This window comes from Eucalyptus grandis, chromosome 1 (genome assembly GCF_016545825.1).
Source record: "Eucalyptus grandis isolate ANBG69807.140 chromosome 1, ASM1654582v1, whole genome shotgun sequence".
In the NCBI taxonomy this organism is placed as follows: domain Eukaryota; kingdom Viridiplantae; phylum Streptophyta; class Magnoliopsida; order Myrtales; family Myrtaceae; genus Eucalyptus; species Eucalyptus grandis.
The window spans coordinates 20,260,834-20,288,483 of NC_052612.1; the positions used below are offsets into that span (position 1 = coordinate 20,260,834).

The 27,650-nt window shown below is 37.0% G+C and overlaps 1 protein-coding gene across 1 annotated transcript; it reads left to right on the forward strand.

Moving 5' to 3' along the window:
* Nucleotides 1–1,438: 1,438 nt before the first annotated feature.
* On the forward strand, nt 1,439–11,802 carry LOC104421100 (calcium-dependent protein kinase 13). Its single transcript, XM_010032978.3, has 7 exons — nt 1,439–2,442; nt 7,191–7,334; nt 7,566–7,718; nt 8,608–8,723; nt 8,807–8,974; nt 10,805–11,035; nt 11,123–11,802. The coding sequence occupies exons 1-7, from the start codon at nt 1,782–1,784 to the stop codon at nt 11,270–11,272; spliced, it is 1,623 nt and encodes a 540-aa protein (XP_010031280.2). The 5' UTR covers nt 1,439–1,781; the 3' UTR covers nt 11,273–11,802.
* The last annotated feature ends 15,848 nt before the right edge of the window (nt 11,803–27,650 follow it).

The window sequence follows — 27,650 nt, forward strand, 5'->3', positions numbered from 1 at the left end:
CCTAAAGAGTGTACTTAAATAAAAAGGGCGGAGGAAAAAGGGGAATGCAAAAGTTAGCAACAAAAGGCCCGGGGATTCCCTTGGCGAGAAGCGTGAAGACAAAGCTGAAGGAATTAGGGGAAGGTGAGTGGGCGACAATTAGAGGCTAATTAATCACCATCAATCATTCTGTCCCTTCCTCCCTTTGCGTCTTGGCTTTTGTCGGCTAATTTAATCCCCCCAGCCCCTCCCTTTTCCTGTCTTCATTTTGTCCCAACCCATGCCCTCCAAATTGAAATCGAAAGCCCCCCAGAATACTCATATCTCTCGTTCCTTCCTCTTCACTCTCTTTCTCAAAGTACCAAAAGACTAAGAAGAAGTAATTTTAGAAGCGCAAGAAAAATTAAAGATGGAAATGGATAACGATAGTAAAGACGAATGTAATTATGTCCTTGTGAGGTCAAATCTAAGATTATATCGATAACACATAATAAATTAGAGTAAACTTCCGAACTTGATCGGACCAAGTAGAGTATTAATATCTCTTGAGATATTGAACTCATGGATTTAGCTAGACCCAGTACGGTATTAATATCTCTTGCAATCCCGAACTAACCAAACATTAATGATCATTGTGACAATCCACAAAAGATAAGAAAATTATGAACTCGACCCAATAGAGTTACTTACCCGCGCTCTTGAGTACCTAACATAATAAGAGCTTTCCATATTTGGTCGGGGAGACTTGACTGAACCTTATGATCTTTTGCGCTGAATTTCATATATATATATATTGTCATTTTAGATTTTTGTGTGGATTTTTATTTATTTTTATGAATCATATGTATGACAAGGGGGCATACATATGGACCCCTCACCCTCCTCATCAAATTACTATCGCGGCGGGCCCATTATAGAATTCATAAATGTTGAAAAGATAGTAACTATACAAAAAAAAAAAAAATCAAATCCGACGAAATAACTAGTAAAAGAAAACCATTATTACATCAACTGAGCTGATAAGAATAAAAAAGAAAACCTAAAAACGCCGCGATTTTTAAATCAGCCCTTAGCCCGGTTTTTTATGCGATATAAAAAATTCCATTTTCGCGGAATCTATTCTAAAAATTTGTTTACATTCGGGAAATGATTTCCCGGATTGCGGCGAGTCGCGAAAGGACGATTCTACCCCCCGGGCCTCCGTCCTCTTCCTTTCTATCTCTCTCCGGCGAGAGACGACAAAAGTCGCAGGGTCAGAGAATATTTCCGAAAACATTTAAAACGAATTTAAAAAAAAAAGCCATAATTCAAATAAAATAAAATAAAAATAACAACAACAATTTTTCTAATCCTTTCTTGTCCTTTTCCTTTCCTTTTTTTTTTTTTTTCTTTCTTTTTTTTATGGGGAAAAGAGTTTTTATCTCCCAAAGTACACCCCCGCCCCTTCTCTCTCTCTCTCTCTCTCTCTCTATCAAAGCAGCGGCGGGCATCTGAGCTCTTCCACTGCAGGCTGCAACTTTTCCGTACTCTTTTCCCTCTCTCACCTCACCTCACTCACTCACTTCCACCTCTCTCTCTCTCTCTCTAGCTTTCTCTCTCTAGCCGCTGCTCCTCCCCGCGATCCCCTCGCCGCCGTAGCTCCCCTGGTCTACCGCCGGCCTCGCATTCTCTCGCTCGGGGAATGTGAAACCCTAAGCCCCTGGCGCTCGCCCTCCTCTCTCTCTCCCTCTCCCTGCTCGGCCTCCGGCGGCGGCGCTTCGCGGCGGCGCGGATCTGATCTTCGGGCCGCATTACGGTCGGGGATGGGGAACTGCTGCAGATCTCCGGCCGCCGTCGCCCGGGAGGACGTGAAGTCCAACTACGCCGGCCACGACCACGGCGGGAAGCGCGACCACGGCGGCGCCGGCGGGAGGAAGGGCGGCGGCGGCGGCGGAGGAGGAGGAGGCGGCGCCGTGGCCGTCCTCGCCGGCGTGCAGAAGGAGAACATCGAGGAGCGGTACCTGATCGACCGGGAGCTGGGGCGGGGGGAGTTCGGGGTGACGTACCTCTGCATCGACCGGGCGTCGCGGGACCTGCTGGCCTGCAAGAGCATCTCGAAGCGGAAGCTGCGGACGGCCGTGGACGTGGAGGACGTGCGGCGGGAGGTGGCGATCATGAGGCACCTGCCGCGGAGCCCCAGCATCGTGAGCCTGAAGGAGGCGTGCGAGGACGACAATGCGGTGCATTTGGTGATGGAGCTGTGCGAGGGGGGCGAACTGTTCGATCGGATCGTGGCGAGGGGGCATTACACGGAGAGGGCCGCGGCCGCGGTCACGCGGACGATCGTGGAGGTGGTGCAGCTCTGTCACCATCACGGGGTGATACACAGGGACTTGAAGCCGGAGAATTTCTTGTTCGCTAACAAGAAGGAGAATTCGCCTCTCAAGGCTATTGATTTCGGATTGTCGATATTCTTCAAGCCAGGTAAGATCTTCAATTTGCTATTTAATGCGCCTCCCCTCCCCCGGATGTAGGGCCGTTCTCAATTGGAAAGTAGCATTTTTTCTTTTCATATGCCATTGGGAGATCTACATGAGTAATGTAGTATATGTTTAGCAATAAACAGCATCTCTGTCAATTTTTCGAACTAGTCTTGGCAGTTAAGAAGAATACTTCTTCCTTGATTTCATTGGATGAAAAAATAATACTCGGAAGATTCTTACCGACTTCTAGGAAGTCAAGCTCCTCGAATTGTTGGTCTGATAGCTGTGTCGTCACGTGCCAAATGATCCGCTATTGTGCTTTTCGAGATGATTTTATGTCGCAATTGCAAATCTTCTGACAAATAGCTATGTTATATTTTAAAGTACTACATGTCTTTGACAAAGGGTGGAAAACTACAGGGATGCTCTCGATTTGGTATGTTAGAGTGAAGTTGGATTGTATGGGAATCCCATAGGAATGTCTTTGATACGGAAAAGAATGAAAATTCTGATATGTTCTTGCTGTGGAGGTTTCAGAATGAATTGGCATTTCCCTTGCCCCATGACCTTCGTGGAACCTAGAAACCATCGTTGGCCTCTTGGAACCACTTTGGAACTTGTCAATTCCTCCACAAGTAGAGTGGTATCTTTTTCCCTTTGGATCTTTATATCAATAAGTAAAGTGTTTATGCATTTAATGTCTGTCAACCTCTTAAACAGAAGTTAATCACTGGATCGAGTATGTGTTTTTTGTTGATTACAAGAGGATAGAACCAATAAAACAAATTCAGTCAAAAGAATAAACACGATAACAGCAGAGGTAAAACTACAGCAGGATTAACACACTTGTATGATGTTTGTCCAATTCCACCTTCGTAACATTCATATCTCTAATTCTACTTGTGTAGTAATTCAGATAGCATAATGTCGGATGTTAATTTAGATATTTGGTAGTTGATACTATAATCATGGTGATTAAATGCACGTGCACACATTTAAGTGTAGTAATCATATTTTAATGGGTGTACATTGGGTACAGAGTAAGTATGACCTCAACATATCCTACACCAACAATGCCTATAATATTTGGAGTTTTGAACCTACCCTATGCTCTTTATTACTCGTCCTAAAGTCCACCAAACCATGAACCTACTAAATGTGTATCGCTTATTTGCCTATACATCCCTACTTGGATGACCCTTCTTGATGACATTTTAAAACTGATTCTTTCTAGGTGGATCCAATTAGGATTATGTCCACATCATTTAACCATGCTGACATAGACCTTAAATACCATGTTGTTAATTGATTCTGTGGTAGCCTATGGTGCTTGGTACATAAAAAAACGAGATTCTTAAGTGTGATACTAGCCAAGACATTGACATGATAACTAGATAGTCATGTCAACTAATTAGAGTGGTTTTGCATAGAGGATGCACGGCTCAATGTCTAGCATTTTATTAGGATCTGGTGGGAGCTTTCTGGTTGATTGCATATCTACTTATTAGTCTTTAACAACAGATAATGATCATATTGCTTATATTGAACTGATTAATTTGTTTTTGGTGCTTTATTTGTATCGAGTCAAACTGGCTTTGATCAATGTCTTTCAAATGGTTTTAGTCATGCAGCAGAGATCAAAAGATATAAGATAGAAATTTTGGTGACGTGTACCAAGCACCTAAAGTGTCTTATATCAAAATTTCACCTTTTGACCCAGCTCTGGTGCATGCTTTGCATGTCAGGAATCTTCGTATGGATAGAATTAAAAAACTTGTTGCTAATTGGTGGATGTTGAATTTTTGGAGGAGAGAGAGTCTCCAAACAAATGGTTTCTTGAGATGTGAAACCTGTTAAAAGCATGTCCTGGAAAGAAAATGGCAATAGGAAGGAAAAGAATGACTTCTTGCCTGGACTTTCATTGTTGAGTATATCTGATCAATCTGAACCGTTAGACTCCATTATAACTCCTTTGGCTGGGCCTTGGGAAAAGGAACTGTAGTTTCTCTCAGTGTCTCTCTGGCTTGCAGTAATATAGATGATATTTTTTTTTTTTTTGGATTTCATAAAAAAGAAACATTTGATCAGATCATGAACTTGACGTGACTCATGATCCCATTCTAATAGGATTATGTTTGAACTTTTCTGGATAATAAAAAAATCTGTTTTCTATATGTCAATCAAACTTGTAGAGATGAGTAATAAATCTAATTGGATGCCGGGCTTGAACTTTTTCGTCCATTTGTTCTTACCCATTCCACTGATTTCTTACAGACTGAGCTGGAGGTCTCTCTGCTATTTCTCTTAGGCTATGTTGGGGAAATGAGATAAAATGGGGGGATGAAAGTTGGGTGGAAAGAAAAAGGAAATTTTAAAGTTTTTGTGTGGAGAAAAGGAGGGAAATTCAAAATTTTTATATTTCTCTCCAATTTTCCTTTCCTCCGCATATCCAAACATAGCAGTAAAAGAAAAGGAAATGTCTGCTTCACTTAAGCTGTGCTATTCATCAAACTTAAATTCCAGCATGTCCTTCAACTTTCCTAATTTAACTGCTATTTATAAGATAATGACTCTTAAAGTACCTTAAGTTTGGTGTCATACTTGAGCTGTACCAAACTAAGTTTTGTCTAGAGCTTTCCGCTGTGAATTATCTTTGAAGTATTTCATGTTGGTGTCCTATTTGCCTGGTGTAGGATGTCTGAACTGTAGAACCCTGATATTTTTATGAGTCCAAGGAGCAATAACTGTATTGTTCCTTAGCCATGCTCTCTTAAGAAGATGCTTCATATGTATACCAGTGCAGCTTTGTATGTAATATTCATTTCACTTTCCAGCATATGGTAGGTACCCAGCTAGATACCTATGGTTGGGTATGCCATTGAGTTTTATTTTGCCTTGTTGATGTTTAACATCTCTACCTTCCTGCCAAAAGTATGTGCTGGCATGCACTTTGCAATAAATGTTATTTATATGGGTTTGCCATGTTTGTAGTCGTTAAATATTTTCAAAAGATAGAAGAGTTGCAAATTTTTCTGTTACTTGACTCAAAGAGTTTGCGGAGAATTGTGCTGCAAGTTATAACTACTTGATGTCAGAACCTAACTAGGTTGACTTTGATGAGATAAATGTATTGCTTGTGTCGCACTGTGAGTCTTACTTCCTTGTGGTGGGCAATTGATCAGGAGAACTTCTACTTATCAGTGAAGTTTTTACTATAGAATCATCCAATTTGGTTTTCTGGGTCAAAGAGTACCCTGAAAATAAAAAAATTGCTTTTGCAAAAGTTGAGCATTAGCATATCGAGAATATTGATGGAGAAATGCTTCCTTTGCTAATGGGTTAGGTACTTTTGCTCATCTTTTAGATTGTTTCTTTATCTAGTCAGAGAAAACATAACTTTGGCATAGGTCTCTTCTGAAGATAAATTTGCTACTCCTTTCATATTTGAGTTTCTTCAAAAATTTACCTGCGACAGGTAATTGCTGTCTTTGGGATTGATGCATCGTTCTTACATAGTATAAAGGTTACTAGAGAACTCCATGTGTTGGACATGTGACTTTGCCTCTTTTTTTTATTACCTTTCCCTTGATAAAATGGGGTATCCGAATCTTGCAGTTAGACTAATGCCCTCAGATAAATGCAAGGGCCTCTGGTGTTATCAAAACCCTATTGATTGGCTCCTTGAAATAGAAGTGGAGTTCTTTTGCACTGGTTCTTATATTCACTCTTAAACCTCAAAAAATAATCAGCATAACTTCAGTCCCAACTGTCATGTTGTATCTCTAGATAAATTTCTAATCCTATCTTCCTCAAGCTGGCTTCCATCTTGCTTCTGCTTGCTTTTGCTAGCCTTTTCATCTCCCAGTCCCTTGTTACTTTTTTTATATAGCATAACAGCGTAGATACAATTGAGTTGTGTCATCGGTTGTATATTTAGGATATCCCCGTTTCTATCTGGGTTTATTGACATTACTTTATCTGGCCTGCTATCAATTATGCATTGCTGATTTACCGTGGTACTGGGGCAATTGCGTCCTGTAATTTTGTTTCATTTGGTTTTACTTTTCTTGTGGTGGATTCTGTGATATTCTGTTTTTGACTTTATGATTGGTTGCATTTTGTAACGTTTTTTTGCAGATTACAGTGTATAGATTCTAAAGTCAACGATATAATTTCTGATAGATTGACCTATTTTTATGAAGTCATCGATATTCTAGAGATCTTTTCTGATTTTCTATGATGAAGATCATGAAACTACCCATTCTCCTTGCATCTAGGGATATTGTCATGCAGGAATTTCAGTTCTTCAAAACTGAACCTGCCCTCAGCCAAATTAGTTCTTTTGAGTTTGGTTCAATCTTCAAAGTTTTTGGCTTGGGAGTGGATTGGCGTTTTCTTCATCTAATTGAGTAATAGTATTTTTTTTTTTTTGGGTCGGAGAGTAACATCAATTAAAATGTTGAAAAAGTTGATCTCACCAAAAAGTCTCCTCCAGTGATTTCACTCTCTGCCCTATCTCTATCCCCATTTTCTTATTAATTAGATTTGAATGCAACAACATGGTGGTTAATTTAAAAGGATATGATTGCTGAACTTGTCAAGCTATGGACAACTTAGAAAGCCCTTCAATTCGAACTTGCCTAGATTTTCGTGAACCTTCCATTTATTGTAGTAGTTTGAAATAGACTTGTTCTTTATTGTAGTTTGAAATAGACTTGTTCTAGACATTCCTAATTCCTAATATTCCAGGTGAGAAGTTCTCAGAAATCGTTGGGAGTCCTTATTACATGGCTCCGGAGGTGCTCAAGAGGAATTATGGGCCAGAGATAGACATATGGAGTGCTGGTGTCATTCTCTACATTCTGTTATGTGGGGTTCCCCCATTTTGGGCTGGTAATAATACTCAGTGATTTCCGTCTTTTTTCATGTTGGGTTTAATATAGCACAGGCAGGTGTCAAGTGTGTTTTCTAGCTTTTGATATTTGGCACCTAAGCACTTTTGTGCTTTCAATTATTTAATCTTAAGATTCTGCATACTCTTTTCCTCTCTTTGATTATATATGTAATGCTCTCAATACCCATTTTAAGTGCTGTCTGGTTGCTAAAAATGCACTTGTGATGCAGAGTCTGAGCAAGGTGTTGCGCAGGCCATCCTACGTGGATTAATAGATTTTAAACGGGATCCTTGGCCAAGTGTCTCAGAGGGTGCTAAGAGTTTGGTGAGGCAAATGTTGGAACCAGATCCGAAGCTTCGATTAACTGCTACTCAAGTACTTGGTATTCCTCTCTTTTCTATATGGAAACATATTCTAGTACTTGATTGTCTTCTCTCTCCCCCTCCCTCCTTTGGGGCTTTGCTTGTCTTTCTGTAGGGGTATGTCTGTAGCTCCTTTTGACTTGTTAGTGAGTGCTCGGATCTTTTACATTTTTCAATGGAAAACTGCCAAACAGAGATGTTTAAGTTTTCTCTATCCTCAGGACCTGCTGGCAGCACTTGCCTGACTTTCTTAGAGTTTCTTATTTTAGGCTCTGCATAGGGTGATGTGTATCTGCAGAAACGAAAATTGCATTAGGGTAAACTAGCTCTTGTGAATTTTACACTACTATATATACTTTTTTAGGAAGTGTATGGGGCAAGAATAGGTAGATGGATGTAAGTGGGAGTTTCTGGTGGATGGTATGGTATAAAGGTTGCAGATTTATTTAAGGAAGTTTTGACTTGGCTGTCTTTTGTTTCCAACGGTTATATATTGCTCACCTCTGTGTTCAGGTTATCTATGTAGTTGTAGGTTTTGGTTAGGGTTGATCTTGTTAATTCAAAGTCCAGCACCACGCTTCCAAACATTTTTCCTTTTATTTTGGGTTGAAGTTGTCGATATTCCTAAATTATGTGATATTCCATCTCCCCGTCTGGGGTTTGAAGATGTCTTCCTAATCCAATGTTGTTGTGAGGAAAGTTCATGTGGGTATTGATTTTATTCAGACTAAAGATGATGGTAATGCTGAAATGTCATATCTCACTGTTAAAAGCTGATCTGCCCAGGAAAGAAATAGTATAAATTCAATGTCTTGGGTAACACTTGACATACTGTTAAAGTGTAACTATGATGTGGTAACTTACTACCTCAGAGTTTGATAGTTTTTTTACGCGCTGTCTTGCTGGCAGAGCATCCTTGGCTCCAAAATGCTAAGAAGGCTCCTAATGTTCCACTAGGAGATGTTGTCAAATCAAGGTTAAAACAGTTTTCCATGATGAACAGATTCAAAAGAAAGGCACTGAGGGTTAGTTGGATGTTCCTATTTGATATATTTTTCCTTCATTGTAGTGTTCTTTTGTGAGTAAGATGGATGGGCCTTCGTTATAGGTGATTGCTGAATTCCTATCTGTGGAAGAAGTTGAAGACATAAAAGACATGTTCAAGAAGATGGACGTTGATGATGATGGTATTATTTCAATTGAGGAATTAAAAGCTGGGCTGAGAAATTTTGGTTCTCAACTTGCTGAATCTGATGTTCAGATGCTCATCGAAGCTGTGAGTGTACTTATCTCTACTTTGGTTGTAATACCACCTATTTGGACAACATTTTAAGTATTTGTTTTGTTTCATCATATTTGATGATGCTACAAGCTAGTTTATCTTGTTTATGGAGGCATGGTGACCTAGGAACCAATGTTTCCGAATCCAGACTGGACCAGTTGGTTCAACCAGTGAACTTGCCAGTTTGGTTTCTTATTTCTTCTATTTGGTTCAGAAACTGTTCAATCCAGCAAAGTAGTCGACCAGGTTTGATTGGATTTGACATTTCTAAAAAGATATTGGAGAACATGGGAGGCTTGAAGCTGGGCCACTTTTGCTGACACCCTTTAATTCTGTCGGAAATATTTATACACATACATATATGGCATAAGAGTGAGTTGGTCCTTGTGAAAAAGTGAAACTGAGAGTACTGGGGGCTCGAACTAGTACAATTCCAGAAGCAGGCGCATGTCCTAGTGAACTTTATGAGGCAATATTTTCTTTCCAAGGTTATAAATACATATACCAGTACACTAATCTCAAGATGTCATCTTTCAGTCATACCGGGGTTGAACCAGTTAAAACTCAAATTGTTAGGTTCTCATGTCTGTCTGGTTTTGAATGCGTTGCTTATTTATTAGGTACTTAGGCTGGCTTCTTCCGGTCTATGATTGTTCTCTTTGTTTAAGAATATCTCAGTCTATCTTTTGAACATGCATACTGTTCTTTTTATTTAGTTGGCCATTGTGAACTGCTGGAGGTGAGAATTATAGGATATTCAACATACACATTGGATAGTCAAAGCATAACAGATTTAATGCGTTGTTGGTAAAGCGCTCTTAGTCTATCACCAATAGGGATATAATTGGAGGTTCTCGTCTCTGCCATTGTGGACATGAGACAGTGAGCAAGAAGTGGGGGCCGAACTTTCCATTCTTGCCAAGTTGCACCAATAGGATTGAAACACTCTCACTTTCATGAAAAACTTTCTAGTCTCGGTGCTGATATCACCAAAAGCTACTTATGAAATAAAATTGTAAAACATAGGTTCAAGGGATATTGGGAATTCATTCAGTACAGCCCTCCTAGCAGATTTTTGGACACTCAGTGAATTCACTGGTTTTGTGGACCTGATTTTTCTCTACGTGTACGATTTCTTCAGGCAGTAGCTTTCTGGTCATTAGCCTTAGGTGATAGTTTGAGTCCATCTATCTTACAAAAGCAGCTATGTCTAAAATAATATGCGGGCTCTCTATGTAAAACTCATAAACAGTGATCGAACAGCAACCATCAAAATTCCTTGTTCAAGCTGATAGAGATTCACCTGCAGCAAAAGGCAGGCCTTTAGACTTTCTAATTGTCCCCTCTGTTCCTTGGTCTTTTCTAGTCTGTGTTCTACATAAGCAAGTGTAGTGCTGAAACGCTGCTGCTCTTAGTTTCTTCTCTTTCCTGTGGTTCCAAGGTACTTCGACATGTGAAAAGCTACTATTCCGAATTTGCAATTGGAAATCCTACATGGCTTGGCTAAAAAGATGTTTGTTGTGTTTTGACCTTTCGATACGAAATTACTCTGTGGAGAACATTAAGGGAATTTACACTGGCAAGTTAAACTTCCTCTTTTTACCCTTTTTGACCATGAGGCAAGTTAAACTTAAATTGTAAAAAACATCATCATTTCTTAACCTGTTTCTTTGATATATTGATTAGTTTTTAACTTCGTCCAAAAGTTCAGTCATGCAATCTCCGTCATCTTCCTTGAAAGGAGTGACATACTTGTTTCAATCATCATCCCTAAGTACATATATGTGTCTTTATGTGTTGAATGAGTGAGCTTGTTGGAAACAGGTGGATGCTAATGGCAAAGGTTCATTGGACTATGGAGAGTTTCTTGCTGTTTCACTCCATCTTCAGAGGGTGGCAAATGATGAGCATCTGCGGAAAGCCTTCTCCTACTTCGACAAGGATGGCAATTCTTTCATTGAACCTGATGAGCTACGTGAATCTCTAGTGGAAGATGGGGCAGATGATTGTAGTGACCTAGCTAATGAAATCTTCCAGGAAGTGGACAAGGACAAGGTAAAGAGACTCGGGACATACTCAACTGCATATGGGCAGTCTCTAATCTTGAACACTTAGCACTAATATGATTTTCTGTCACTTTAGGACGGGAAAATTAGCTATGAAGAATTCGTCGCAATGATGAAAACAGGAACGGACTGGAGAAAAGCTTCGCGTCACTATTCAAGAGGCAGATTTAACAGCCTAAGCTTGAAGTTGATGAAAGATGGTTCTCTAAACTTGGGGGCCGAGTGAATCGACATGAAAGGCCGACATTGACTTTCTACCCGCACAAGAGCAGATTTGGATCATTTCCTATACGTCGTAGACTTGGATCCTTTTGTGATTATTTTCCAAGGCGTTGATTGGATGAGCCCTTTTGCAGACAGTATCATGAAGGGCCGAGTGCATCTAAGATGCTCATGCAGATGTTTGTTGTTGCGGAGCGTGCAATGCCCTTGTAGCCATCCCTGCCAAGGTATGGGCCTGTATTATCCTGTCCTTCCTAACCACGTCAGCCGTCTGTTATTCGTTTCTGCTTGATGAACATGATGGCGAACTCTAGTGGCGTAGTGTATTTTAGTCACGAGAGAATATGTGGGAGTATCTGTAGTCCACTTCATTCCAAGTGCTCCACTCATGGGGAATGTTATGGTATTTGCCAAAACGTTGTAAAGATCGAAAGAGAGGCACTTTGTTTATGACCCTTTTTATGCTCCTGGACTAGTGGTTGTAATCTTCCATCGTCGAGTGGGACTTAGAGATTTGCCAAGTTGGGTGGTTCTCATCTTCTTCCCGTCAACCTCAGCCTCATCCCCTCTTTCGATGGAGAGGGCTACTGCTCCAATTTCGCTTCATTGGCGCATTAGGATTCCTAATTGGTTGGTACTTAGAACACTGATCAAGATATGCTGGTTGGACAGATTGTGTGCGATTATTGTTCGGTTAAAAGCTAACCGTCCATGTGCCGCTTTTATGTGTTGAAAATGACATTCACCTTGAGACCGGATAAAGTGGGATTGAGACCGTCCATACCGACTGATAGTAGTGGTCTAGCACAGAGCGTAATCAGGGCATGTCCAATTATCGTCAGTGCTCATCTTCTTTGAAATGCCGAGCGTGATGCCGACCTCCGGATAATGAAATTTTACTACTTATATCTAGATGTCTAGTCTGAAAAAAGAAAGATTAACCTACTTAAAGACAGTGCCTCGTGACTTGGTCGGTCGGCCATTGTTGGATTGTCGGCGTTGATATAGGCGGTCATTCATTGGTGGGTTGCGAGCAAAAGAATCTTTACCGTCCCGGCTTCTCTGGTGGGCCTTGCCGCGAAAGATGGGCCTGCCACTAACAATTTCGTTTGGGCCTAGGCCTCCCATTAACATCTTCAGTGAGCATGTTACGATTCTCAAGCGAAGCGAAGTTTGTCAAACTGACCCATCAAGAAAGAAAGAAAGTGGTTAAGGTTAGGTTGGTTCAGAGGAACCCTAACTCGAAACCGATCGCCATTATACGAGTCTTGTCACGCACCATGAATTACTTCTCTGAACTCCATCTTCTTCACGAGAATGAGCCGAAACGTGTTTACTTCTCTCAATCCCATTTGTCGATTACCTATGCTAATGCAACTATTCCGTCATTAAATTAGTAATAAGGCTCGAGGACCCTGTTTCTGAAGAAGGACCAATCAAATACGCCAAGACAAAAATATGTTTTTCATCCCTAAAAGCCTCTTCCGGCTTTTGTGCTGTGATTTAGAGGCTGTGTTACGTGGATCAGTCTGGTGAAATCGCGGAGGCCGCCAACGCGATGCATGCTCATGCTCCCTTTCTGCTGCCTAGCGAACTTGGTCCACGCAGAGTTTGGTTTGAAGTAGACAAGCTCCTCGAGGCGCATGCCCGTGAGCATGATTGGCTTATCCCAAACTGAGATACGTGCGTGACTCAGCGTCCAAGCCTTCTCGTGGATGATCCAGATTCTACGTAGACCGAGTAGTTGTCTAACTAACGTACGGCATCTGCCGATCCCATTTAGTCAAGAGCACCCAGCGAAGTGGGCACAACCTGTCCCCCACGCGAACGTAGAATTCAAGGTGAAGGTGCTGCTGGCACTGACCTTTCCTCTTGGCCTTTGATTAACAAAGCGAAGATATTGTCGATAGTAAGTAAGCATGTGTTCATGCAAAGAACTTATGGTTTCTCTGGAAAACGTGGGAGAAGGAAGAAAAAGTTGAATCCGTTGAAACTTCTTGCAAGCTTCTGCTTTTCTGCACTGTGCGATTTGTGGACGGTGGACAACACGCTTCCCTTTTTCCGTGAAATAACCCCCAATGCAATACACATTTACAAAGTAGCCACTTCATATGAGTTTCCGAAATCTTTTGACTTTTTGGCTTAGAATTTTTGGACAATTAAATTCTAGGAATATCCCATTGCATAAGGAGATTTGTCTCGCTGATCATCACAAGACAAATGTATATCATAGCATAGATAGTAAACAACATATAACTTTCTTAAATTTATACTTGATTGATAAAAAAAAAAAAGTTAGGACAATAGCTCGATGTTTTTCCTCTTGATTCAATCGCTCGACTCTTGTTAGAACATAATAGAGTCCGTTTCTAAGGAATCCCTCCAAATGAATCAACTATGCAAATTCTTTTTTCTAAAATTATTAGTATTAACAAAAAAAACTATAGATCCCACAGTGAAGTGCATTTTTTTTTTGGTAGGAAAAAAGGTTAAAGTTGAATACGAAAATCTAAAATTGTAAATTCACCATACTTTTTTATTACCTAATAAAATATGAAGTAATTTCTAGCAGATAATGAAAAGAAACTAATATTCAAGAACTTATCAATCCCAAGATTAGCAAGCTACTCAGTAGAACAATTTCCTTCTTGGAAGTTATATTGCACTTTCGACTCAAAGTGAGAGTGCAACAATCTTCTTATACCTTCAAGCGAAATAGGGCTAGCATTTTGGTTGCATGATATAGCTCTTGAATTTGAAGTTCTTTTATTGAACTTAAGCTTTGAGATGCCAACTTACTTGAAATACTTTAGTGGTCAAGGTTTATGGATGTATTTGTAAACTTCTCTAGAACTTTGGGTCTAAACATAATTTTACAAACGTTGGGGAACTCATCCATGCTCAAAACTGTAGTTTGCACAACCTATTTTACAAACAAATTAACATATCACACCCCTTCATTTTTTTCTCTATCTTAATGATTACCTAATCATTGAAAAGGCTTGCAGTATTTCTAACCTCTTATTAGCTCCTGACGTCCCATATCACATTAAATCGACTATATAATTTCTTGTGAGTCCCACTCTTGATTACACTTATTTCTTACCATTTGTCTTCTTCTATTTTTCAATTTACTAAAAGAAAAATTTGCCCACATCCCCTCCAAACAACTTTCTTTTCTCCTTAACCGCTTCTTCCACACCCATTACATTTTATCGTTTCCTTCATATTTGTCTTATGAACTTACTCTCCATTATTATAACCTAATCAAGCACTAATTACACATTGGAGTAAAGAAATGTTAGTTTCATCCGTATCATCCTCATGACCATAAATTTTTTGACTTCGATTTTTTTGTACCAATCTACGAGAATTTATTCAAAGATTAAATATTGTGTTGATGTATGTATTATACACAATTTACTCAAATATTATTCTCTTTCTTGTGTTTAAGTGATTTTTGAATGCTAGCTTCCTTGTACAAAAAATAAAAGAAATATACAACTCATTCATAAAAAAATAGTTTTTTTTTGTTGGAAACATAATATTTAGTTAGTTTTTTACCAAATAAACTATTTTCTCTTTATTGTAAAAAAAAAATATTTTTTTTGGGAAAGAGGCACACCAGTTTTGTTCCTAATGAAGAAAGAAAAGGAAAAAAACAAAAACAAAAACAAGAAAAAAGAAGACAACCATTAATCTTTAATTAAGAGTGAATCTCACATTTATCCTTAATAAATGTTGTTTCAGAGGAGCATGGGTAGTTTCATTTCTAGTAAAATTGAAACAAAAGAAAATGGAGTTAAAAGTGTAAGAAATAATGTTAAATCAAGAGTGTTACCTACAAGGAATAACATAGTCAAATTACTATAAAATAGGGTGTCATGAGTTAATAACTAGGTAAAAATAGTGCAAGCCTTAAAAAATTGTATTTGCTTACATGAAGGGTATTGTAAGCTAGGAAATATAATTTGACCAAATATCTACAAAATATCTAAAGTACTCTCATAGACTTCAGGACCATTTTTCATATATAGAAAATAATAGAAAATAATTTTTTTTGGTAATTGAGTCTCCATACTAACTTACTTTGGTTGCTCTATTGTTCAATGTTTCCATGAAACACCCGTGAATCAAGTTCTTACTTTACGTACTTGTGTATGTTGAACATGTATAGCATAACTCTTGAATTCAAGGAATGCAAAGATGGTACTTGTTCTCAAGTACTATTAAAGATTTTTTTTTTAAATATATATTATGAAGATACTATGGATATACCATATATTCTCAAGATCATATAAATATCTCAAATTGGTACATTTGTGACAATTTTATCTTTAATTAGTTTTCATTAAATTTTAAAGTTAAATTGCTGATTTGGAGATACTATGGATATACCATATACATGGTAATTGATAGGTGTACTAATTTGGAATTTTACCTTCCATTGGCCATTGATGTACTACTTTGTGGTTTTTTGTGGTACAAACATACTAGTTTTACCACTGGCGGTGGTGGCGTAGGTGGTTGAGCAAGGGACTTCTCGCAAAAAGGCCCGAGTTCGGTCCACGGCGTCACCGAGTCTTAAGTGCAAGCCGCGTCTTAAGTGGGTTGCCGGGGTGGTGGGTCCTCCAGCTAGCAGCCCTCCAGGGTTTACTCTCCACCGCGAAGCGGCGTGCGGAGGTTCCCTGGATACCAAAAAAAAAAAAAAAAAAAAAAAAAAACATACTAGTTTGAAGTTTTTAGTGGTAAAAAAATTAATTTAGAGTAAATCTATCACATATGTACTAATTTGGGATTTTGATGGTAAAAAAATTAGTTTGAAATAAATTTGTCATATATATACCATAACCCTTAAATAATTAGTATATTGCATATTTCCTGTAGGTAGTTATGTTTCTATATAGGTTAATTATGTGGTATATTTAATTGAATTTTCTCTAATTTGGTTTGATGGCTAATTGTGACATTGTAATGTCAAGTTAAGCGATTCAATTGTTCCAACTTGTGGCCATTAGAAATGTTAATTGTTTGGAAAGAGTTGACCCTGTAAATCAAGGGAAAATTACTAAAAAAGTTATAATTCTATAGCACTTGTGTAAATCTAGTCATAAACTTTTAGTTATGTAAATTCAATCCTAAACCTTTGATAATTTGCCAATATAGTCATTCCGACCAATTTTAACTAAAAACACTAGCGTAATAGTCAAGTCAATGCTGACAATCCTATGTGGCATGAACAAAAAATTATGATTCTTTTATTTTTATTTTCCTTTTTGCTAATGGCCAATCTCAAGTGATGCCTGCAATGGTTAGTGAAGTCACCCTTGCCTGATCTGACGAGGTCTGGCCTCATCCGTTGTAATAAAGAAAAAAAATTGAAATTTAACAATTTATAAAAATTTCAGAATATTTGTAAAAATTGCAAAAAATGTTCACATAAACACTGGTGGTACCATGTAGGAATGCCAACATTTACATTGGTAAATTATGAAAAATGTTTTAAACTAAATTTGTCAAATTGAAAAGTTGATGATTAAATTTGTACAAATGCAACAGGTTTAAAACTTTTTTGGTAATCATCCCTATAAATTAATGATTGAGATTGTTATGGATTCAAATGGTACCCCATATGAAGATCTCGGGAAAATTGTTCAAAAATTCATAGACCTATTGTATGGTGATCAATTCAAATCCAAACTTTTTAATTTGTCTAATTTAGTTCTTTCAATTAGTTTCGATCAAAAATTACTAAAGTGGCGATTTAGTTAATGCCTGCCACCTACATGGCATGGATGATGTTGATGTAAACAATATTTATGAATTTTTTTCTTTCTATCTTTTTCTATTGTTCTTCTAAAAGAAATTGGGGGGGATATACATGGTTGGTAGCTAACTGATCCCTAGCCATAGGTTAGGGCTTCGCGACCTTCACAGGCCAGTAAGCAAGGTGAGGTGGGAAGGTTGTTGCAACCTTAGCCTAGTGATCGATGAGAGCTTTGCTCAGCAAGGGTTGCCAGCCATTGTTGAGGTCTCAATGACCCTCCTAGGTCCTTCCAAGAAGATGAACAATGAAAAAAGAAGAAATAAAGGAATACAAAATTTATAAAAATGAAAAAAATCTTCAAAAAATTACAAAATCTGTTCAAGTCGGTGCCATGACTGATGTCCACATTATCGTTTTCTAGTCAAAATTAGTTAGAATGATTATATTGGCAAATCATCAAAAGTTTAGAACTAAATTAGCCAAATTGAAGAGTTTATTACTAAATTCACCACCATAAAATAATATGATTACGCTTGAAGATGTCCATCTACATTAAGGAGGTTAATATTTGCAAGAACCTACACAACGACCGTATCTCAATCGCTAATATACTCGACCGGAAAAACACATTATGCTCCTGAATTTAGCTCCCTAGCCATAGGTTAGGGCTTCGCGACCTTCACAGGCCAGTAAGCAAGGTGAGGTGGGAAGGTTGTTGCAACCTTAGCCTAGTGATCGATGAGAGCTTTGCTCAGCAAGGGTTGCCAGCCATTGTTGAGGTCTCAATGACCCTCCTAGGTCCTTCCAAGAAGATGAACAATGAAAAAAAGAAGAAATAAAGGAATACAAAATTTATAAAAATGAAAAAAATCTTCAAAAAAAAATTACAAAATCTGTTCAAGTCGGTGCCATGACTGATGTCCACATTATCGTTTTCTAGTCAAAATTAGTTAGAATGATTATATTGGCAAATCATCAAAAGTTTAGAACTAAATTAGCCAAATTGAAGAGTTTATTACTAAATTCACCACCATAAAATAATATGATTACGCTTGAAGATGTCCATCTACATTAAGGAGGTTAATATTTGCAAGAACCTACACAACGACCGTATCTCAATCGCTAATATACTCGACCGGAAAACACATTATGCTCCTGAATTTAGCTCCCTAGCCATAGGTTAGGGCTTCGCGACCTTCACAGGCCAAGGTAAGCAAGGTGAGGTGGGAAGGTTGTTGCAACCTTAGCCTAGTGATCGATGAGAGCTTTGCTCAGCAAGGGTTGCCAGCCATTGTTGAGGTCTCAATGACCCTCCTAGGTCCTTCCAAGAAGATGAACAATGAAAAAAAGAAGAAATAAAGGAATACAAAATTTATAAAAATGAAAAAAATCTTCAAAAAAATTACAAAATCTGTTCAAGTCAGTGCCATGACTGATGTCCACATTATCGTTTTCTAGTCAAAATTAGTTAGAATGATTATATTGGCAAATCATCAAAAGTTTAGAACTAAATTAGCCAAATTGAAGAGTTTATTACTAAATTCACCACCATAAAATAATATGATTACGCTTGAAGATGTCCATCTACATTAAGGAGGTTAATATTTGCAAGAACCTACACAACGACCGTATCTCAATCGCTAATATACTCGACCGGAAAAACACATTATGCTCCTGAATTTTGCATTGTATATCAATTTGCCTTCTAATTTATGTCGTTTTCCTTTTGCCCTCTATAATTTCAAAACCTGCATCGATTTTGCCAAATCCTCTTTGCCAATCTTTCTTTTAGAATCGAATCCCTCCTTCATCAACACGCATCATAGAAAAGAAGGGTGGAAATTCGACACAATCTTGAAACATTTACATTTAATGCATTCGAGCAGTTTCGCTCTCTCGATCCTGGGGCAAATTAACACAAGTTGTAAAAAGACAAGGGTAAAATGATGCAAAATAAATTTTGAGGGGCAAACTGGAACTGAAGACAAACTTCGAAGGCCAAAATGCAAATTTCCCGATCTATCAATTCGATGTCTTTTTTATTTTATTTTTTTTACAGACATTTTTTTGGACAACTTCTTTTCCAGACATTACCTTATAATAAAGCGCACTTAGCACGGCCAAGTAATGGTAATACTGCATATCCGTTATTACTAATTTGACATCACTTAACATCCAATTTATACAAAGACGGTGCGATTTCGCGTCTCGCAGGGGCCAACCCGAATTGAGTGTATTTGCCTCACCAAAAGGTGGCATGGGGTGGATTGCAAAATGGCGAGCCGATGATTTTTTATGGCTAGCGCATCTAGCATATATATATATATATAGTTATACATTCAATTAATTAAACGTATGAATTTTACCGAGTTATCTTAGTTTTAGATAGTGTATGTCATTATAAAAATAAATCATGATAGTTAAACTACTCACTTAATTTATAAATCTATTGAATTTAAATATAAATGAGTAATGCAAATAACATGGGGTACTTTCATCCAATTAATAGAAATTAAAGAAAAATGGAGAAACAATATATCTAGATTATACAAAAATGGATAATATTTTGCTTATTCGTTCTATATTAGGCCAAATAATTTACATAGCTTTTATCTAGTTGATGTTTTGACAACCATAACATATAAGAATGGAAATACACTGTTTGTAGCTTGGATAAGAAACCCCCTTGAGTGGTCAGAAAAATTGTCCACGAAGTTCTAAACTTATTGCACTTTTGTTATTTTAGTTTTCAACTTTTCAATTTTTCTAATTGAGTCTTAAACCTTTTCATGTTTTGTTAATTAAGTTTATTCGACCAATTTTGACTAGAAATTGTTGATGTGGATGGCACGATCAATACCGACATGGACAATTTTTAATAATATTTTAATACTTTTAAACTTTTCCTTATTCCCCCCCCTTCTCTTCGATCTTTTTTCCTTCTTTTCCCTCTGTCGGCCATTGCCAGCCCTCGTCGATAGTTGATAGAGGTTGCTGGCCTTGGGTTGAAGTTGGTGATAGCTGCCCTTGCTGAATTGGGCGATGGTGGCCCATGCTAACTTGGCAAGGGTGACCCTTGCTCAATCAAGTGAGGGCAGTGACCTCCATCAGCAATAGACAAGCTTGACAGGTGGAAAAAGGAATGAGTAAGAAGAAAATGAAAATAACAAATTAAAAAAAATAAAATTAATAAAAAATTAAAATGTATATTAAAATATTACTAAAAATTATACACGCCAGTGTTGGCTATGCTATGTATGATGTCCAGTGTTTAAGTCAACATTTTCTAATCAAAATTGATTAGATAGACTTAATTAACAAATGTGAAAAAATTTAGGATTCAATTAGTAAAATGAAAAGTTTAAAACTGTATTTGTAAAAGTGTAATAAGTTTAGAACTTTTTGGACAATTTTTTCCAATCACTCAGATATGCTCGAATAGTATTTCTTGGAGAAAGCACTTGAAAAAGAAGCCAAAATAGAAAATTGTTCAAGCAATGGAATCAACATGGAAAATATTCTTATTTCATCACAAAGTTTAGGTTAAAAGACATGTTTATTGTTTGATCAAACTCTTACGCTATGTTTGACAGCCGAGATAAAATTTATGATGTGATAAAATTTATCTTATTCTACGTTTGGTGTCTACTCAAGATAAGATAAAGTTGAATATAAATGGGATTTATACTGGATTAAATTATCCCATAAGATAGGTGGGATAAAGGTAGATAATATTTATAATATCCATAATAGGAAAGTTATTTTTCTTGAATAACAAACTTCTTAAATTAACAAAATAAAAATTATATTTCAATATACATAATATTCAAATTCTAATTAAAAATTAAAAATAATATAAAATAATAATTTATTTTTAAAATTCAAATTTAATTCCATCTTATAATAAAAACTCAATTGATAAATATAAATATATATTTATATTTATTACATATTAGGTATATTAGTACAGTTTACTATTTAATAAAATTTTAGTAGGGAATGGTGGAAGGGGAAGAAAGAAACAAAAAAAAAAAAATTAATTAAAAAAGAGAGGAAAATAAAATATAAAATAAAATAAAAAGAAAAGTGGGTAAGAGTGTTGTTGTAAGAGATTTTTGCCATCTCCATTTGCAAAATTTGGGGTTCATTTATACTAATATGATGTTTATACTAAATAATATACATGATGTGATGTGAATATATTCAATTTTATTATTGTAATCACTAAACAATAGATAAGATATAGTAAAATCTATAGATTTCATATTGTATCTTATCCAATCTTATCTTGATTAGAGATCCGGATAACTAAACACAACCTTAAGGTTATTTGTATTTTTAATTAGAATAGAATTGGATAGCACATGATAAGAAATATAGGGATTTTGCTATATCTTATTTGTTGTTTGGTGAATTGTAGTAATATTTACTATATATTAGTATAAATGAACTTCAAATTGCATAAAATGAGTTTGTATAAATTTTTCAAAATTCACTTATAAATGTAGCAAAATAGAGAAAATATGATCATTTTCTTTAGCAATTATGAAAAAGTATAGTGTTTTAACTTTCTCACCACTTTTGTGAAATTTCAACGTGAACCACAAAATTACATAACAGAAGGGGTTTTGACTCTCTTATTGCTTTCGTGTACTTTTGACATGAACTAGAGAGTTGAGATGGAGAAGTTTTGAATCTCTCGGAGTTTTTGTGAAGTTTTGATGTGAACTAAAAAAAACTACAAAAGAGTTGTGAAGATTTAATGTGAACCAGGACACAGAGGAGAAAGGGTTAAAGAATGTAGGGTTTTAAAAGAAATTCCATTACCCCTTATTCTTTGAGAATTAAATTTTCAAGTTTGAGTTTATTAATTTAAAATTAGGGTCTTCCTTCTTCATTTCCATTTTTTTTATTATTTGTTTTTCTATCTCTTTTTTTTTTTTGCCCTTCCATCATTCCTCAATAAATTTTTTATCAAATAATAAACTATACTATTATACCTAATATATGTAATAATATAGCTATTAAATATAACACAAAATATATATGATAGGGTAGAAACAAATTCATTATATAAACAAAAATAGGAATAAATAAAAATGAATTATTATTTTGTTGTTATTTTGATTTTTCTTTTTAGTATTAGAATTCAAATATTGTTATTTATAAAAATAAGAAGTTTGTTATTAGAAAAATTAAATTTTATATTATAAATATAATAAATCATATTCATCTTCATCCCACATTTTCGTGGGATGATTTTATTCGGGCTATATAGAATAAATGAAAAACGTGACTAAGTTCAAAGAAAGAGGAGGGAGAGATAGCAATGATACCTAGCCTAAATGATGACCCTACCAAGGTGTTCATCACAGTGATTACTTTTCTTAGGTGACCACCACGATGAGGTCAGCCTCTCGAGGGACCAGCATCGCCATCTCTTTCTCTCTCCCTCATACGGTGATCACACCACCATCTCTTCTTCTCCAATTTAGGGTTTCACTTTTCTCTTTCAATTTCACCTTTTTAATCCCAAATCTTATCCTATGCAAAGACATCAACACAACCCACTAGGAATTGGGTGGGGGTGGAAACGTTTAGTATCAAGTGTGGGGTCAAATCACATTCTATAAAAGGTAGAATAAAAAGTTCGAGAGAGAAAAGAGAATTAGAGTAGGACCAAAATAAAAATAAAAATAAGACATTAAAACTAGTTTGAGATTTCATTTGTTGTTAACATATCATTTTTCAGATATCGGTATAGGATGTATCATTATTAGCAGTCTTATCTTATTTATTCAGTCAAATGATCCTTCACAGCCAAGACAGTAGCCGTGGTATACGAACTCCTCCTTTTGCCAAGCATTCATTTTGGGCCAGTAAGAGTTGAACTCGTTAGGGTGGACCTCACCCAAAACTAAACAATTGAAACCAATCTCATGAAAAAGCTGGGGATTTTTGGACCCATTCTCTGCCTTCGAGATGCCTTCGATCAATCATGCAACAAAATTTGGTAAGCAGTCATTTCCCCTTTATTAAAATCAGGATGATTTCGGCTAGTTTTGGTAAAGTGGACTTTATTATATTTTCTTATGGTTGGACCGACGGACATGCAACATCCGATTGCACTTAGGGTCGCGCGAGCGCGCGCGCGATTGGTATCTCACAACACACACAGCCCACGTTTGCCACGTGAAGGAAAACACATAAAGAAACCCTAAAAGGTAGGGTTTCAGTCTCCAGTTGATGTCGGCCAGAAGTTCGTGTCGCATCCGTTTCAAACGCAAATTCCAATTTCCTTTTCACCTTCCACTCACTCAATCTGCTGTTCCGCCGAAACAGAGCAATCGACACGCAAGCTTATCGTTTAGTCCTTTAAGAGGGAGAAACACATGGGGGCACATTTCGTATGATACCATACATTGATATTATCGAATGGGAAAAGTAAAACATCGCACGATAGGTAGGCCATGTAGATTTAAAGCTATGCGGACCGTTCAATCGTGCTGGCCTCGTTCGATTGGGTTGAGCCACAGAATGACCAATCTAGCTGTTTGCTGCAGAAAAGGGGTCAGATTTGAAATGACAATGTCCTTGGAGGCTTTATTATCCCTTGTTGCCAAGCACTAGAAATGAAGTGTGATTGGGCTCGCATGACCAATAGATTGAAATCTTCCGCCTCAAGTAGTACGGTCACTATCTTTGATTTTTGGATTAAGAATCTCTCAAAATGATATCCCAGAGAATAACTTAATGCACTAGTTACTCCCGTCCTGGCTGACATGCTCTCGTGTGAAGAAGTAAGTTAAATCAAAATTTTTATTTATGAATGTTCTTTTTCAGAGCTCAACTTGCGAATGTGCGGCTAGTTATTCGCGCATGCATGTTTCATGAGTCAAGAGCTTCCTAGCTGAGCAGGAGTCCGTGCGGAACTTGATGAGCCGTAATATCAGGCTTTTTTGTGTGTGTTGTGTGTGGGCTTCTACAGTACACAAACACTAGTAGTTTCACAAGATAACTACCTATAAGTAGTTTTTTTAGCAGTTTTAGCTATGTCTTCACATCTCCAGAGCTTTTGCTCCATATCTTCATGTCGCCACAGCTTGTCCTCTTCAGGTGGTTACAAAATTCAGATAAATGAGTAACTTCCTGATCTTAGCTGTAGTTATAAAAAATTACAACACTACTTATTCATAATAAGCTCAAACGTTCGAAAATATCACTATGGAGTAGTTATAAGTCAATGTCAATGTCGACAACTTCATCCTAGATAACTGAAGTTTGCTGTGATAACTTTTTTGGTTATCAATACTCTTTAAGTTGTTGACATTTATCTAACAGAGCTTAAATATTTGAAAATATCGCTACTCATCAAATTGTTGGCCATTCTTTTCATTGAAAACTTCTAGTGTTCACCAAACTATGTTTTGAGTGACGAAGTCTTTCACTTGTTGTTGATAATCAAAAGTTGATCATTTTTTAGTGTCAACACACCCTTTATGCATCTCACTCTTCACCCCAATACGGTATAACCCACTTTTCAACCTATATGGATATGGAAGAAATCGGACCATGAAAATTTCATTTGTTACACAAACTTTACTTTGATTTTTATCGACTAAGATTTTGGCGTTAGTATTAGCACGATTGATGTAGAGCAATACCCAAAAACTACTAATTCCTACTGATAAATTATTAAAAAAGAGATCAATCTCAAAATATTATTCCACAACACGATCATTTATCTTGTTAGAAAAGTTGTGTATTTGAAATCTAATTTTGACTTATACTACGTAGGTAAATAAAATTCTTTGTCATCGACTTTTTATGGCTCAGGCATAGTGTAGCTCATGTGTCACGTCTGACTATCAACAAGAGTTTGCGTTCTCCTCTCTACTTCTCAAAAAAGGATTCGAGGAAATAGGATATTTCATGATTTTGCAATACTAGCATCTCGTTTATACATGTGGGTGACAGGCGACAAGATGAAAAGAGTCAAATCCAACGTAGGAATGGCACCCCCCAAGGCCTGAGGATCACTTAGTGCGAGAATGATGGAAAGTTTGACCTGGAAAGTCTGTGGAAAATAGGCTAATCATTCGACACCACGCACGTGATCCTCATTTTTTTTTTTTTTTTTTTTATCTCTTTCGGTTTTCCTTTCTCTTCTTTGGTCATTAATGGTGAACCTGCGTGAAGCGACAGTTTCTGCTGCCTAAATTCATCAGAATAGTTTGCTAAAAAAAAAAAAAATTCATCAGAATAGAACGAGCCATAACATATGAAGAACTAACACAATCATTTTGTTTTCTACTTTCGAACTCTGACTTTTAGTAACCTTGAGAGTTTCAAAATGACCCCCCATTTAATACAAAATATCCGACACCTCTAAAAACAACAAAGATATGGACAATCAGCCGTGCCAAATGTAGGAGTAAGAATAGGTCTATTTATAATAACTAAATGATCGGCTACTTGGGTAAGGATTTGATTTGGAAGGGGCAAATTCTCGCATTCAAATCTCAAACATCCTTTATTTAGAATAACCTTTAGTGTCACGTATTTGATATTATGTATGGTTACCGGATAGACGTGGCAAGAAAATTTGCATGCATTTATGAAGTTCATTCGAGTCAAAAGTTCGGTTAACCTTCAATCAAATATGGCCCCGTTAGTCGTTCTCATAAAATAGGAGTGCCGAATAAATCCGAATGCCTCCAAAGACCCAATTGACCGGGCTTGTATTATTGTATCCCAGTTGGGTTTTTCCAAAAGCAAATTGATTTGATGTTGAGACATCGTTGGAAGTGACACTGGAAATGAATAACACGAATTTCATTTCGCAAGGCACGCACTTGGCGTACAAACACGAAGTGTGTATAGATAAATCTCTTGATTTTCTATAATTTTGAAAAAAAAAAACAAATAAATACTGTTGCCACCCTAACCTTGGCAATTATCAAATAGTAAAGAAAGTAGACAAAGAGATTATGAGAAATTACCAAAACCCTTGATAAAACTTTAAAGAAAAACAACTAGATCATACGGTATCTTCCAATAAAATAATACGAACACCTTAACTAATTTTAAAATTTTAATGGAAGCAATAAATTCAAATAAATTTAGACCACATAAATATCTTAAACAAACTTCATTGAATAAGGCATGATCAGGGCCACGATCCATGCTCTCGATCATAACTTCGGCGACCGATATCAATCTTGAAATGTCCGAAGTGTACACACTCGAGTCACAATGAAAAATCTCTTGTTTTTCGCATTTATAAAAAGAGATAATTCTGGCAATATAACAATTAAGTATTATTGCAAACCCCAACCATAGAAATTATCGGACAGCAAAAGAAACTCGAAAAGAAAAATAGTGATAAAATAACGAAACCCAAAAATAAACCTGAAAAAAACAATTAGATCCTATGGTGTCTTCCGACAAAAATTGAGATACCTTATCAAATTATCATGGAAACAATGAAGCTCAATAAATATCCTAAATTGACTTAATATGAGAAGAAAATATCAAATATTGCACATCCCTAACTATAATATTCCATAGGTCATCTTCACGAATTCTCTCGATATGAAGAGCTCTTCCCTACCGCCATGGTAGTTTGCTGTTTTGAAGCCCTAATTGTCAATTTCGCATGACCTCCGTCCTTTTCTTGCAATCCCTGCAAATCCCAGCTTCTTGTCTTCCCATCGACACCTCACATGGCCAATTTCGCCATCTTCCTTCATTATGTCATAGAATTTTAAGTCAACCAAAACCAGATTTTCATTCCGTTCCTATTCCCCTGTTTCTTTTCTTCTCTGGTTTTTGCAGAAATGAAGACGTCGATGCGACCCCCATCCCCTCATCTCTTCTAAGTTTATACCTCTACCCCTTGTTCTTTACCGCTCGACAAATCCCCTTTCGCCCTTCATGCATGGACTCTGATTACACTTGCTGGGTTGAAATCGAACTGAAAGCTACACGGATTGTCCTTCCATCTTAACGGAATTTCGCTCAGATGACCCTCACGACAAAGAACAGGACCCTTGACTTGCTGCTCTATGCCACCGGCTGGGTTGACTGTGGCATCAGCACGAAATCGAAGAATGGGATGACCTGCCACCTCTGAAAAAAGTAGAAGAATGTAAGTTAATGTTGGTAGGTAAAATCCCATCCAATCCTTCTATAAACGTACAAGCTTTTCAGAATACCTTAAAGAGGGCTTGGAGAACAAAACAGGTTGAAATTACTCAACGCCAAGGTGACATTTACATTGCTAAGTTTAAGTTGGAAGATGAAAAACAAAGGGTACAAGAGGGTGGACCTTAGCTGTTTTCTGGCCATTTGGTCATTTTCAAACCATGGATACCTAATACACTGCTATGATTTCTCAACTTGTGCATTTTGGGTACAAATCTATGGTCTGCCGCTAGAATAGTACTCCGAAACTATGATTTGCAGAGCTGTGAAAAATATTGGAAAGGTGGTTGATGTCAGACTGGATACTAAAGAGGGCACGACAATCAGAATTGGCAAAGCTCATGTAGAAATCAACCTGAGAGATCCGTTGAAAACAAGGCAACTTATACGCATAGCCAATAAGGCAATT

Coding starts and splice junctions, on each gene's coding strand:
- LOC104421100 (XM_010032978.3), top strand. CDS start 1,782: ATGGGGAACTGCTGCAGATCTCCGGCCGCCGTCGCCCGGGAGGACGTG. Junction 2,443..7,190: donor GTCGATATTCTTCAAGCCAG/GTAAGATCTTCA, acceptor CTAATATTCCAG/GTGAGAAGTTCTCAGAAATC. Junction 8,975..10,804: donor TTCAGATGCTCATCGAAGCT/GTGAGTGTACTT, acceptor TGTTGGAAACAG/GTGGATGCTAATGGCAAAGG.